The following is a 13,994-nucleotide window of genomic DNA, read 5'->3' on the forward strand; positions in this document are numbered from 1 at the left end:
AAATTATTAAATTGGAATGCTCGCTCATTGAAGGCCAATGAGAATGAGCTTTTTAATTTTTTAACAGTAAATAATGTGCATATTGCAATTATTACTGAAACATTTTTGAAACCTAACATGAAATTAAAATATGATCGCAATTACGTGGTTCATAGATATGATAGGATTCAGGGTTCCGGCGGTGGAGTTGCAATTGTTATTCATCGCCGAATCAAACATCGTGCTCTTCCCCATCTTGAGACGAAAGTTATTGAAACTTTGGGAATCGAAGTTCAAACTGAACTTGGGATTTTATTTATTGCCGCAGCATATTTACCATTTCAATGCACACGCGAGCACAAAAATTATTTTAAAGGTGATTTACAAAAACTCACCAGAAATCGTTCGAAATTTTTTATAATCGGCGATTTTAACGCTAAACATCGATCTTGGAATAATTCTCAAAGTAATTCCAATGGCAAAATTTTATTCAATGATTGTTCTTCAGGATACTATTCTATTTTGTTCCCGAATAGTCCTACATGCTTTTCTTCTGTAAGAAACACTTCAACAATTGATTTGGTGCTTACAGATCAAAGTCATGTATGTAGTGATTTGATCACACATGCTGACTTTGATTCTGACAATCTTCCAATAACTTTTTCTTTATCAAATGAATCAGTTTTAAACCCTATGAGCTCTGTTTTTAATTATAACAAGGCTAATTGGGAAAGATACAAAACTCATATTGAGAGAAATTCCAATAATGAGCTTGATTCGCAAAACGAAGTGAATATTGAATCCGCTTTGGAAGCATTAAAATGTGCAATTGTTGATGCCAGGAATTATTCTGTTCCAAAGGCTCAAGTGAAATTTGATTCACCAATAATTGACGAAAATCTTCAACTTCTAATTCGTTTGAAAAATGTCCGCAGACGTCAATATCAACGTTCACGTGACCCTGTTTTTAAAACTATTTATAAAGATTTACAGAAAGAGATTAAATATAGATTTACTCTTCTGAGAAATCAAAATTTTGAGACTAAAGTTGAAAAATTGAAACCATATTCAAAACCATTTTGGAAGCTGTCGAAGATTCATAAGAAACCTTCAAAGCCTATTCCAGTTTTAAAAGATGGTGAACGTTTTCTTGTATCCAATGAACAAAAGGCTTAAAGACTTGCTCAGCAGTTTGAGAGTGTTCATAACTCAAATTTGAATTTTGTGAGTCCAATTGAAAATGAAATCACACGTCAATTTGATTTAATTTCTTCCCAGAATTTTTTACCTGCAGAAATAATTGAAACTAACTTGAATGAGATTGAATCAATTATTTAAAATTTCAAAAATATGAAAGCACCTGGTGACGATGGAATCTTTAATATATTAATCAAACATCTTGTTGACACCGGTACCGTCGAGTCGGTCACCCTACCATAACCGGTTCACCCGCTTGACTGATAAGCCTTGTCACGCGAATGATAAGCTGTCAGTGGGAGACAATAGTAGAAACCCAAACCAGTAGCGCGTGTTAGATACTTACGGTGAAATATAATATAATATAATTATTAAGCTAAGTTGAATCTAATGTTATTTCGTAATTCTAAAATATTCTAAAGGATTGCTAAAGGTAGATGCTTTATATCTAATTTCCTAAACCTATACTTAATTGATACTATTGCTAAAAACCACTTAGATTCCATACCTAACCTATCGAGTTGGACAGTGAACTGCAAAGACTAGCGAGTGAAAAGGCCACTGATACGTAAGATGTAGTCTTAATACTAAAATTTATGCCTAAATTAAAATTAAAATTATGGTTGCAGTTTTAAAGCGGTTGAATAAAAAACCTGCTACGAAAATCAGTGCGTTGCCTTTGTTTGCTGTCGCAACAATCTTTAAAAGTATCAACATGAGTCATCCATCCTCCCGTGTATCAACGAGAGCGAGTGTCGTGAGCCGATCGTCGTCACACTTATCCAATAGTATGGCAAACTTGCGAGAACGTCAAGAGTTGGAGAGACAACGGACGGAGATCGCAATGGAAAAACGATTTCTACAGGAGCAGCAAAAGCTACTTGAGGCTGCGATTGCTGCCGAAGAAGAGAAAAGAAGCCGTGTAAGCCACGATACCAGCATGAGAAGAGTCCGTGAATGGAACGGAGACAGCGCGGATTTGCAAATTAGCGCGGTAATACAAACGCCAGCAGCTTTAGCATTCCAGCGGCATGATCCGCATTCAACACAGATTAGCTTTGGAGCTGAAGCGGTAGGCGGTCTCACTGAAGGATTACCGTCAAGTTTAGACACTCAACGGCACAGTTCTCCTCTTCAAGGGCGTAGTATCTCCACGTTTGTTACCACTGGGAATATAAGCCATGTACGACCGGCTGCTCCGGCAGTGAATGAGTGTCAAGGGAAAACAATGGACATGATCCACGGCATGCGAGCGGGATCGGAGCGTCGTGTAGACCTCCAAGAACAGTGGAACCAATGCAAGAAGGAACTCGAAGGGATGCATTCAACTATGCATCGCTTATCGATAATGCCGTCAACAGTTATCCCTGGTAGAACACTGCTAGCTGGAAGCAGGAATGACGTTCCCGTGCAATTAAGTGTAGGGACGCAGGGGGTTGCAAAGCAAACAAATGTAGTTCCTAAAGGTAAGTGTCATGCCTCTGAAAACCATATTAATAGAGAGAATAAAAGTGATGCTTCTCAACCGATATTACCTCCAACCACACAAATCCCTCAAAATGAGCAGCAGCGTTTAGCTCACGCGCACTCTCGTTTAATAAATAACAAAATAATATTGCTGAAACAGACTCGTAGCCCTCGTACCTTTATTCCCCCTGTGACTACTGCGAAACAGCGTACAGTGCAGCAGCCTACAGTGCAGCAGCCTACGGTGCAGCGGCTTTCAGCGCAGCAGCCTTCAGTGCAGCAGCCTTCAGTGCAGCAGCCTTCGGTGCAGCAGCCTTCAGTGCAGCAGCCTTCAGTACAGCAGCCTTCAGTGCAGCAGCCTTTCGTGCAGCAGCCTTTAGTGCAACAGCTTTCTGTGCAGCAGCCTTTAGTGCAGTCGATCATGCCCGTAATGCAGTCCACCTTGCAACCGTTTCTGCAGCAGCCTGCTGTACAGCCAGTGCAGTCATCTTTGGGTCATCAGCCATTCGTACAGCAACAGTTTACAATGCAGCAAGCTTCCGCATATCCCCAACTAACGCAGCCGTCACCTCTGGTACAGTACCCAGGTGCTGTACAGCCTCAATTGGCTCCAATGCCCACGAGACAGGATTCCTTTTTGCAGCATCCACTACTGCAACATTCATCGACTGAACCTTATCAGGAACTGCCGGAACTGGAACCTACGATTTCCAACTTGAGCCAAAGGGAAAGTGACCCTATGCCAACACAACAACAGCTTACGTCGCGTCAATCGTTATCTCGCGATCTTCCAATATTTTCTGGGGATCCAGCGGACTGGCCGATATTTATTTCAAATTATGAATACACAACGAGAGCGTGCGGCTATACTAATGGTGAGAACATGGTTCGCCTTCAAAAATGCTTACGAGGACGCGCGTTGGAATGTGTTCGAAGTCGACTGGTATTTCCGGCAGCGGTTTCACAAGTGATAGAAACTCTACGCTTGAGATATGGGCGTCCTGAGTTGTTAATAAACGTTTTGTTACAAAAAGTAAGAGCAATGCCATCTCCTCGGGGTGATAGGTTGGAAGCCCTTATAGAATATGTAATGGCTGTACAGGAACTGTGCGATCACATAGAAGCGGCTAACGAGCGAGCTCATTTGTCAAACCCCACTCTCTTGCAAGAGCTCGTCGGAAAATTGCCCGCCGACCAGAAACTGATGTGGGCAGGATTCAAACGAGATCGTGTTGGGGTAGATTTGAAAACATTCAGCGAATACATGACCGGGGTGATGCAGGATGCCTCGAGTGTAGTGCTATACGAGTCGGACGCCCGAAAAACCAGCGGGAGAGAAAAAACGAAAGCTTACGTGAATTCGCATCAAGCTAAGGGTATCGACACATCTACACCGCCGGTGATACAATACAGGGGGAGCGGATGCTTACATTGCGACAAGGAAGGACATAAGCTCCGAGAGTGCCAAGCGTTCAGAGCTCTATCCATTGACGATCGCTGGCGACGGATTCGTGCATTAAGCGTGTGTCAAATTTGCTTATACGCTCATGGTAGGAGAGCCTGCCGTAGTAATAACCGATGCAACGTAAATGGCTGTCAGTTTAAACACCACCCACTTCTGCATGGGAAGTCAACAGCTCCGCCTGCGCAAGTAGCCAATAACCACACTCATCGGCTCTTGGATTCCGATGTTTTGTTCCGAATTCTACCTGTTACGTTGTACGGAAAATCTGGGAAAGTAAACACCTTTGCCTTTCTAGACGAGGGTTCGTCACTGACTTTAGTCGAAGGCGATCTGGTAGCCCAGCTTGGTTTGGTAGGAGAACCACAACCTCTATGCCTCAGATGGACCGGAAACACGTCGAGGGTGGAAAAGGAGTCACATGCTGTAATCATTGCAATTTCGGGGTCGGAACAGCAGCGACAGTATAAACTGGTAAACGCGCGTACCGTGCATAATTTGGACCTACCGTCGCAATCTTTCGATTTCGAGGAGGCAGCTAACAAGTTCGCTTATTTAAGACAGCTGCCAATAAAAAGCTACCGTAATGCCAGACCGGCTATATTAATCGGGATAGACAACTTTAAACTTGCTGTGCCGTTGAAGACAAGAGAAGGAGATGGATCCGGTCCGATTGCCGTTAAAACGCGACTGGGATGGTGCGTCTATGGGCGGCGGACGTCCGAAACAAACCAAGAATTCAGCTTCCACATTTGTGGCTGTGCGAGAGATGATTCGTTACATGAGACGGTAAAACAGTTTTTTGCGGTAGAAGAGAACGGAGTTGGACAGTATGATTCCAAACTCAGTGCGGAGGAGAAGCGAGCACAAGCACTGTTGGAGAAAACAACGAAGCGTGTTGGCAGGCATTTCGAGACGGGTCTGCTATGGAAAGAGGACGATATCGAACTACCCGACAGCTATGGCATGGCCTTACGAAGACATCAATGCCTCCAACGGAGAATGGAACGCGATCCGGTCCTACGGAAGAATATAAGCCGTCAAATCAAAGAGTATGTCCAAAAAGGTTTCGCGCAGCGAGCGACTACAGCCGATTTGGAAAGTGCGGATCCCAGGAAAATTTGGTTCTTACCGTTGGGAGCAGTTAAAAATCCCAACAAACCGGGCAAAGTGCGTCTTATATGGGACGCGGCGGCGAAGGTTTCCGGTGTATCGCTGAACAGTGTTTTATTGAAGGGGCCAGATCAACTAACCCTGCTGCCGGCAATACTCTTTCGCTTTCGCCTGTATGCCATAGCTGTTAGTGCGGATATAGAACAAATGTTCCATCAATTGGTTATACAACCATCCGATAGAAATTCTCAGCGTTTCCTGTGAAGTGACACTCCCAGTGGGCCAGCGGATATTTACGTTATGAACGTCGCAACGTTTGGTGCTACTTGCTCACCTGCTTCTGCGCAGTATGTGAAAAATATTAATGCCATGCAGCACATCCAGCAGTATCCCAGGGCTGTCGAGGGAATACTGAACTGCCATTACGTCGACGATTACCTCGACAGCTTTGGCAGCGAATCTGAAGCGGAGAAGGTCTCGTCAGAGGTACGATTAGTTCACAGTAACGGAGGATTTCATCTGCGGAACTGGAGAACGAACAGCGAAAGGGTTTTGATAGGTCTTGGAGAGTCGGCGGCAGCAGACATCAAGAACTTGTACCTAGATCGTAGTGAACATGTGGATAGAGTACTCGGGATGCTCTGGTCAACAGGTTTGGATGAATTGAGCTTTTCCACTCGCATGAGTGAAGAGGTAAGACATCTACTGGACAGTGGCACTAGACCAACCAAACGCCAAGTGCTGCGATGTGTCATGTCTCTATTCGATCCGTTGGGACTCCTTGCCCCATTCATAATCCACGGTAAAGTGCTAATTCAGGAGTTGTGGCGTGCAGGGACAGAGTGGGATGAAGTGATAGGCGATAAGGCGTTCGAGCACTGGAACCGATGGACAAAGATGATCGAGTTCATATCAACCGTAAAAATACCGAGATGCTACTTTCCCCGAGCCACTGAAGCGACCTATAAGAACGCCCAACTTCACGTGTTCGTCGATGCCAGCGAAATCACTTACTCGTGCGCCGCCTATATTCGAACGACCGCAAACGATGGATCCTCCGATTGTGTCTTGGTTTCCGGCAAAACCAAAGTGGCCCCGCTTAAACCGATGTCCATTCCACGGTTGGAGCTGCAAGGCTGCGTTATCGGAACACGTTTACTCAAATTCGTACAGGACCACCATCCCGTCGCGTTCTCCAAAAGGTTTCTTTGGACAGATTCCACAACAGCGAAAACATGGATCCAATCTGATCCGCGCCGATACAAGCCATTTGTGGCCTATCGGGTGGGAGAAATTTCCGAAAGTACAGATACTAGCGATTGGAGATGGGTGCCATCCAAGCTAAACCCAGCAGACGAGGCAGCCAAGTGGGGGCGGGGACCTTATTTCAATCAGGAGAGCCAATGGTTTCATGGACCTGCATTCCTCCGACTGCCAGAAGAAGAATGGCCAAAAACTATCGAGCCAACGGAACCGACAACCGAAGAAGTTAGACCCTCAGTGTTTTTTTTTTTTTTTTTTTCTTCACATAACATTTATTTGACACGGCACAAATACAATTTAATGTTTAACGGCGCCAATTATATCTGATGACTTAAAAACTAAAGCAAATTTTTTATCCTCGCTGCCGACTACGAGCTGAAATTAAGTCTAACTTAAAACTAGCATGGGATTTCCAATCAGTGTTTTGTTGTTCAATGGTCGTCTGATAATCGTCGAATGGCATGTATGGATTCGTTCTGCTGAGCCACGATGTCTTGAGTTGGGACAGAGGCTCGTAGTCCTTGGGTCCTGGTTCTGTTGTGCGGGGTCTGGTTGCTGGTTTTGTGCTTAAGGTTCAAACGTGTTCTTGTCGTTTTGTTGGGTGTAGACGGAGGGGAACGGGACTAGACTGGGGCGTGGATGGATTTCAGGAAAACGTATATAAGGGACATGTAGGATAGGTCACGGCTCGCCAAGACATCACGAACAGGAACAGCCGGCTGTCTACCCTCGGCCTGCAGGGAAGCTATTAATTTAGACCTGGCGTCACGGTGTACAGGGCATGACCAAACCACATGCTCTATGTCGTGATAACCTTCACCACAGGCACAGATACCACTTTCCCCGAGCCCAACACGACGGAGGAGCGCGTCAAATCTATAGTGATTGGACATAAGCCGGGACATCACGCAAATGAAATCCCGACCTACATCCAACCCCTTGAACCACGGGTTCGTCGATACTTTGGGGATTATGGAATGTAACCACCTTCCCAATTCCCCTCTGGTCCAAGCATTTTGCCAACTGATGATCGTATTCTGACGTACAAGTGCGAAAAATTCATTAAAGGCAATTGGTCTTTCATAAATATCACCGTTTGTTGCGCCCACCTTAGCCAAAGAGTCCGCTTTCTCATTACCCGGTATCGAGCAGTGAGAAGGGACCCACGCTAAGGTAATCTGAGTAGATTTTTCGGATAAAGCACTCAGATGTTCCCGTATTTTCCCCAGGAAATACGGAGAGTGCTTAACATCTTTCATCGATCGGAGAGCCTCAATGGAACTGAGACTGTCCGTAAAGATGAAAGAATGGTCCGTGGGCATTTTTTCGATAATCCCTAGGGTGTACTGAATTGCAGCTAATTCTGCGACGTAAACAGAAGCAGGATTATCGAGCTTATGGGAGACGGTTAAATTGTTATTGAAGATACCGAAGCCAGTGGACCCATCAAGAAGTGATCCGTCAGTGTAGTACATATTGTCGCAGTTGATGTTTCGATATTTATTGGAAAAAATTTTAGGGATCTGCTGCACGCGTAAATGATCCGGGATTCCACGAGTTTCTTCTATCATGGATGTATCGAAAAACACAGTAGAATCAGAAGTATTTGATAAGTCGACACGATTTGGAATATTCGAAGAAGGGTTAATATTTTGGGACATGTGATTGAAATACAATGTCATAAAACGGGTTTGAGAATTAAGTTCGATTAACCTTTCAAAATTTTCAATCACGGGACGGTTCAAGACCTCACATTTGATTAGAATACGAGAAGACAGGCTCCAGAAGCGGTTTTTCAATGGTAGTACTCCAGCTAAAACCTCCAAACTCATCGTATGGGTCGACTGCATGCAACCTAAGGCGATACGCAAACAACGATATTGTATTCGCTCCAGTTTGATCAAATGTGTGTTTGCTGCGGAGCGGAAGCAGAAACACCCGTATTCAATAACAGACAATATCGTTGTTTGGTAAAGCCTTATAAGGTCTCCTGGATGGGCTCCCCACCATTGTCCGGTTATTGTACGAAGAAAATTCACTCTTTGTTGACATTTTTTCATCAGATACCTCACGTGACAACCCCAGGTGCCTTTAGAGTCGAACCAGACACCAAGATATTTGTGTACCAAAACCTGAGAAATCGTTTTACCCATTAATTGTGTTTGAAGCTGAGCAGGTTCATGCTTCCTAGAAAAAACTACTATCTCAGTCTTCTCCGGAGAGAATTCGATACCTAGCTGTAAAGCCCAAGCAGACAAATTGTCCAAGGTATCTTGCAATGGTCCTTGCAAATCGGCAGCTTTGGCTCCTGTAACAGAGATTACACTGTCGTCTGCAAGTTGTCTTATCGTGCATGAATTTGCCAGACATTCGTCGATGTCATTTACATAAAAGTTGTAAAGAAGGGGGCTTAAACATGAGCCCTGGGGAAGACCCATGTAGCTAATGCGAAAAGTTGCCAAATCGCCATGCGTAAAATGCATGTGCTTTTCGGACAACAAGTTGTGCAAAAAATTGTTCAAAATTGGAGAAAATCCTTGTCGGTGAAGTTTACCCGAAAGAATGTCAATAGAAACGGAATCAAAAGCCCCCTTAATGTCCAAGAACGCAGACGCCATTTGTTCTTTACGAGCATACGCCAGCTGAATATCTGTTGAAAGCAACGCAAGACAATCATTCGTCCCTTTGGCACGGCGGAAGCCAAATTGAGTTTCTGATAGTAGACCATTTGATTCGACCCAGTGGTCTAAACGACGGAGTATCATTTTTTCCATCAATTTCCGGATACAGGATAGCATTGCAATCGGCCTATAAGAGTTGTGATTAGAAGCTGGTTTCCCTGGTTTTTGGATGGCGATCACCTTCACTTGCCTCCAATCCTGCGGTACAATGTTTTGCTCCAGGAACTTATTGAACAAGTTCAACAAGCGCCTCTTGGCATTGCCGGGTAGATTCTTCAACAAGTTGAATTTGATTCTATCTAATCCAGGCGCGTTATTGTTACAGGACAGGAGGGCAACTGAAAATTCTGCCATCGTAAAAGGTGATTCTATCGCGTCGTGGCCCGGAGACGCATCGCGAACAATATTTTGCTCAGGAACAGAGTCCGGACATACTTTCCTGGCAAAATCAAATATCCACCTACTTGAAGACTCCTCGCTTTCGTTGACCGTTACGCGATTCCGCATTCTTCGGGCTGTGTTCCAAAGAGTGCTCATCGATGTCTCCCTCGACGTCTCGTTCACGAACCGACGCCAATATCCACGTTTCTTTGCTTTAGCCAAGCTTTTAAGCTTGGTATCAAGCTCCGAATACCGTAAATAGTCGCCAGGTATACCTCCCGTCTGGTAGGCCTTAAACGCGTCGGATCTTTGCGTGTAGACATCGGAGCACTCTTGGTCCCACCACGGAGTGGGAGGCCGTTCTTTGATCGTTACGCCGGGATATTTCTTCGTTTGGGCTTGCAACGCGGCGTCGAGAATCAAGCCCGCGAGGAGGTTGTATTCTTCAAGTGGTGAATGATGTTGAATCGACTCGACCGCTTTTGAAATCATTTCCTCGTATAACTTCCAATCGACATTTCGTGTGAGGTCATACGGAATGTCAATTGGTCGCATGCGAGTTGACCCGTTAGTAATTGAAATAAGAATAGGCAGATGGTCGCTACCGTGAGGATCGAGGATTACCTTCCATGTGCAATCCAACCGTAGCGACGTCGAACATAAGGATAGATCCAAAGCGCTTGGGCGCGCTGGAGGTTTCGGGATACGTGTCATTTCACCGTTGTTTAAAATAGTCATGTCGAAGTCATCGCAAAGGTTATAGATTAAAGAGGAGCGGTTATCATTGTATGGGGAACCCCAAGCCACGCCATGAGAGTTGAAGTCTCCCAAAATCAAACGTGGCGAGGGAAGAAGTTCTATTAAATCAAAGAGCAGCCGTTGCCCAACCTGTGCTCTGGGGGGAATATATATTGAGGCAATACAAAGCTCTTTACCTTGTATTGTCATTTGACATGCGACAACTTCGATGCCTGGAATCGAGGGGAGGTTAATACGATAGAAAGAATAGCACTTTTTAATCCCTAAAAGTACTCCTCCATATGGGGTGTCTCGATCAAGGCGAATAATATTAAAATCATGGAAGTTGAGATCAATATTTGAAGTAAGCCAAGTTTCACAAAGGGAAAATGCATCGCATTTGTTTTTATTTATCAAAACTTTAAACGAATCAATTTTTGGTAAAATACTTCTACAATTCCACTGTAAGACAGAGATAGAATCCTTCACATACGCAGTTGAATTAGGCATCGAAGGATACAATCGCTGCAAGGAGAGGCCATTGGGCAGTCAACTGCTTCAAAAATGATCTAACTGTTGGGAGGAATGCTGTAAGAAAAATTTTAATTGGATCGGGTACATTGAAAGTTTCAAAAATCCAGTCCACAATGTCAGAAAATTTCACTAATCCAGAGTTTGTTTCATCAACTGGGAGTGTAAAAGGAGCAACTGGGGTTTTAGATGTTCCTGGCAGTGCTGGGAACTCCTTCTGGGACTTTAAATTTGCCAGCCCAGGAGGAGTTTGCTTCGGTTTTTCCGCAGCACTGTTTGGTTTGTTTGTAACCTTCATTTCACTTTGAGAAATCTTAGGACCTTTTCTGGGAAGTTTAGGAGAGGAAACACTTTTCCTCTTTCTAGACTCCCCAGGATTGGCGTAAGATGCTCCCGCTGGTGAATCGTCAGAATCGGTTTCCTCAGAGGGCAACAGATCGAAGGGGTTCGAAGTAACGGGAGAAGTGGTAACGGTCTTCTTCAGCATGTCAGCGTAGGAACGCTTTGAACGCTCTTTGAGAGACCGTTTTATTTTATCCCTGCGCTGCATGTACACCGCACATGTCGAGAGCTCATGCAGATTTTCTCCGCAGTGAATACACTTTTCAGCGTTAACACTGCAAGAATCTTCCGCATGAGACTCCCCACACTTGCCACAACGTGCCTTATTGCAGCAGTAGGCAGCTGTATGGCCTAACTGCTTGCAATTCAGGCAGTTCATGACGCGGGGCACGTAGAGCCTCACAGGGAGACGAACCCGGTGGATCGAGACGTGGCTTGGTAGTGCAGACCCGGCGAACGTAACTCGAAACGAGTCTGACGGAGTGTATACTGTTTTGCCACCGATGATCGATGCTGACCGCAATTGCTTGCAGTCGAGCACCTTTACTTCGGGACACGTTTTGTTCTTAAAGCACCCTTTGGCACTTTGCAGTATACACTCGACGGACAGACTCGAATCGGTTATGACACCGTCGATCTCCACGTCTCGTGCGGGTATGTAAACGCGATACTCGCGTGTGAAGAGCTCAGAGCAAGCTATATCGTTGGCCTCTTTCAGGTTACCGACCACGACACGGAGCTTGTTAGGCCGGACCTTGGAAATTTCGGTCACGCCCTTGTACTCCTTCGTCAGGTCTTTAGAAATCTGCAAGAGGTTCAACTTTTTCGATTTCGGTCCTGCCTTTGGCCGAAAATAAACAGTATAGCTGCCCTGGGCTCCGTCTGGGTAAAGCCTGGGGCGAGGGGGGACTGAAGGATGAACAGGGGAGGGGGTAACAGAAGGGTCAGGGTCAGAGGGGTTCGGGGATGGTGGCGCGGGAGGCGAGGGATCTACATCCATCGCGCTATGTTTAGCGCACTAGCGCTGACAAGAACACGTACCTTTTTATTTCTCCCTTCCAGTAAGGTTGGTTGTCCGATCGTTCGAAGTAGCAGCCGTTACAGCCAGCAGCACCAATACAGCAGCACCAAACAGCCACCAGCAGCGAGCCAGGTGTGAGATCACTCCACACAGCGATACGACTTGCTGACACTGATGGCTTCTTCTTTTTCCTCGTTTGTGTCTCGTCCACTGCTGTAGCACAATCCAGCCAGCAGCCAAATCGGCTTACGCACCAGCTGGCAGTCACGATGCGAAACAGTTGCACAAAGGAACGACCTTGAACCCGGATTTATTTCACTCGACCAGGCAAACAATGCCAACACTTGTTCACACGTCTTTTGTTTTATACTCTATCGGACCGATCACCAAACACGTCCAGTACTGATGCGTGTTCGGCACAGAATGAGACCCTCAGTGTTACTACACTTCGTTTTCGTTCCAGTTCTGGATTACAATCGATTTTCTTCATGGAGAAAAATGGTACGCACGGCAGCGTACGCGTTACGTTTCCTGTTCAATTATTTTGAGCAGACCCAAAAGATTAATGGACCCCTTACGCAGGGCGAGCTTCTCGGCGCGGAACAAGCAATTGTGAGACTGGTGCAACGTGAGAGTTATCCGGATGAGATGGCCATTCTCGAACAGAACAGAACTAAACCGAACCACAAACATGCTTTTCTCGAGCGAAAAAGTTCGTTGTTCAAACTGATGCCAGAATTAGACGAAGCCGGTTTGCTGAGACAACGGAGCCGTATAATTGCTGCGAATGCTGCGACCTATGATGCCCGGTTTCCACTGATCTTACCATCGAAACACCGAGCAGTACAGCTTCTTGTAGCTGATTATCATCAACGTTTTAGACATGCGAATAACGAAACTATCGTCAACGAGCTTCGTCAACATTACGCTATTCCGAATTTGCGTAGATTGGTGAAGTCGGTCGCATACAAGTGCCAATTGTGTAAGATTCGTAAAGCCTGTCCCGGTAATCCACCTATGGCTGCGCTTCCTCCAGCCCGCCTTGCAGTACACATGCGTCCATTCACCTTTGTGGGTCTGGACTACTTCGGTCCATTCTTAACGAAAGTGGGAAGATCAAATGTGAAGAGATGGATTGCACTCTTTACATGTCTCACTGTAAGAGCTGTGCACCTTGAGATTGCCTTCAGCTTGACGACTGCTTCCTGCATATCATGTGTGCGACGATTCATCGGAAGACGAGGGTCGCCGATCGAAATCTTCAGCGATAATGGCACCAACTTTCAGGGAGCGGAACGCATTCTGCGTGATCAGATCGACCAGGAACTATCGGTAACATTCACTAGTACCACGACAAAATGGAGTTTCATACCTCCGGGGGCACCCCATATGGGGGGTGCTTGGGAAAGGTTGGTACGGTCTGTTAAATCGGCTATGAAAGATGCGTACACAGAGGGGAAAACAACTGATGAAGAATTGTTAACACTGGTTGTAGAGGCGGAGAGCATTGTCAACTCGAGGCCTCTGACATATTTACCTTTGGACTCCGAGGAGTCTGAAGCTTTAACCCCTAATCACTTCCTTTTGGGGACCTCTAGCGGAGCGAAACTGACTGGCGTGGACACAGGCGCATCCCAGACGAACCCGCAAGACACCTGGAAAGGAATCCAGCGACAATTGGATATGTTCTGGAAACGTTTTCTAATGGAGTATCTGCCAGTGATAAGAAGGCAACCGAAATGGTTTACCAAAACCAAACCCTTGCAGGTCGGTGACTTAGTGCTGGTTGCAGATAGTGGCAGGCGTAACGAATGGACCC

At 45.6% G+C, this 13,994-nt stretch overlaps 1 protein-coding gene across 1 annotated transcript; it reads left to right on the forward strand.

Moving 5' to 3' along the window:
• Window positions 1-5,518: 5,518 nt before the first annotated feature.
• LOC129728450 (uncharacterized) lies at window positions 5,519-13,644 on the forward strand. Its single transcript, XM_055686894.1, has 3 exons — window positions 5,519-6,706; window positions 12,728-13,584; window positions 13,629-13,644. Exons 1-3 carry the CDS (start codon window positions 5,519-5,521, stop codon window positions 13,642-13,644), a joined length of 2,061 nt encoding a protein of 686 aa, XP_055542869.1.
• The last annotated feature ends 350 nt before the right edge of the window (window positions 13,645-13,994 follow it).

Source organism: Wyeomyia smithii, chromosome 3, assembly GCF_029784165.1.
Source record: "Wyeomyia smithii strain HCP4-BCI-WySm-NY-G18 chromosome 3, ASM2978416v1, whole genome shotgun sequence".
In the NCBI taxonomy this organism is placed as follows: Eukaryota; Metazoa; Arthropoda; class Insecta; order Diptera; family Culicidae; genus Wyeomyia; species Wyeomyia smithii.

What these genes read in the sequence shown, in the direction of transcription:
- LOC129728450 (XM_055686894.1), top strand. Translation starts at nt 5,519, where the DNA reads ATGAACGTCGCAACGTTTGGTGCTACTTGCTCACCTGCTTCTGCGCAG. An exon ending in CGGAACCGACAACCGAAGAA is followed by an intron (nt 6,707 to 12,727) that starts GTTAGACCCTCA and finishes TATTTTGAGCAG; the next exon opens with ACCCAAAAGATTAATGGACC.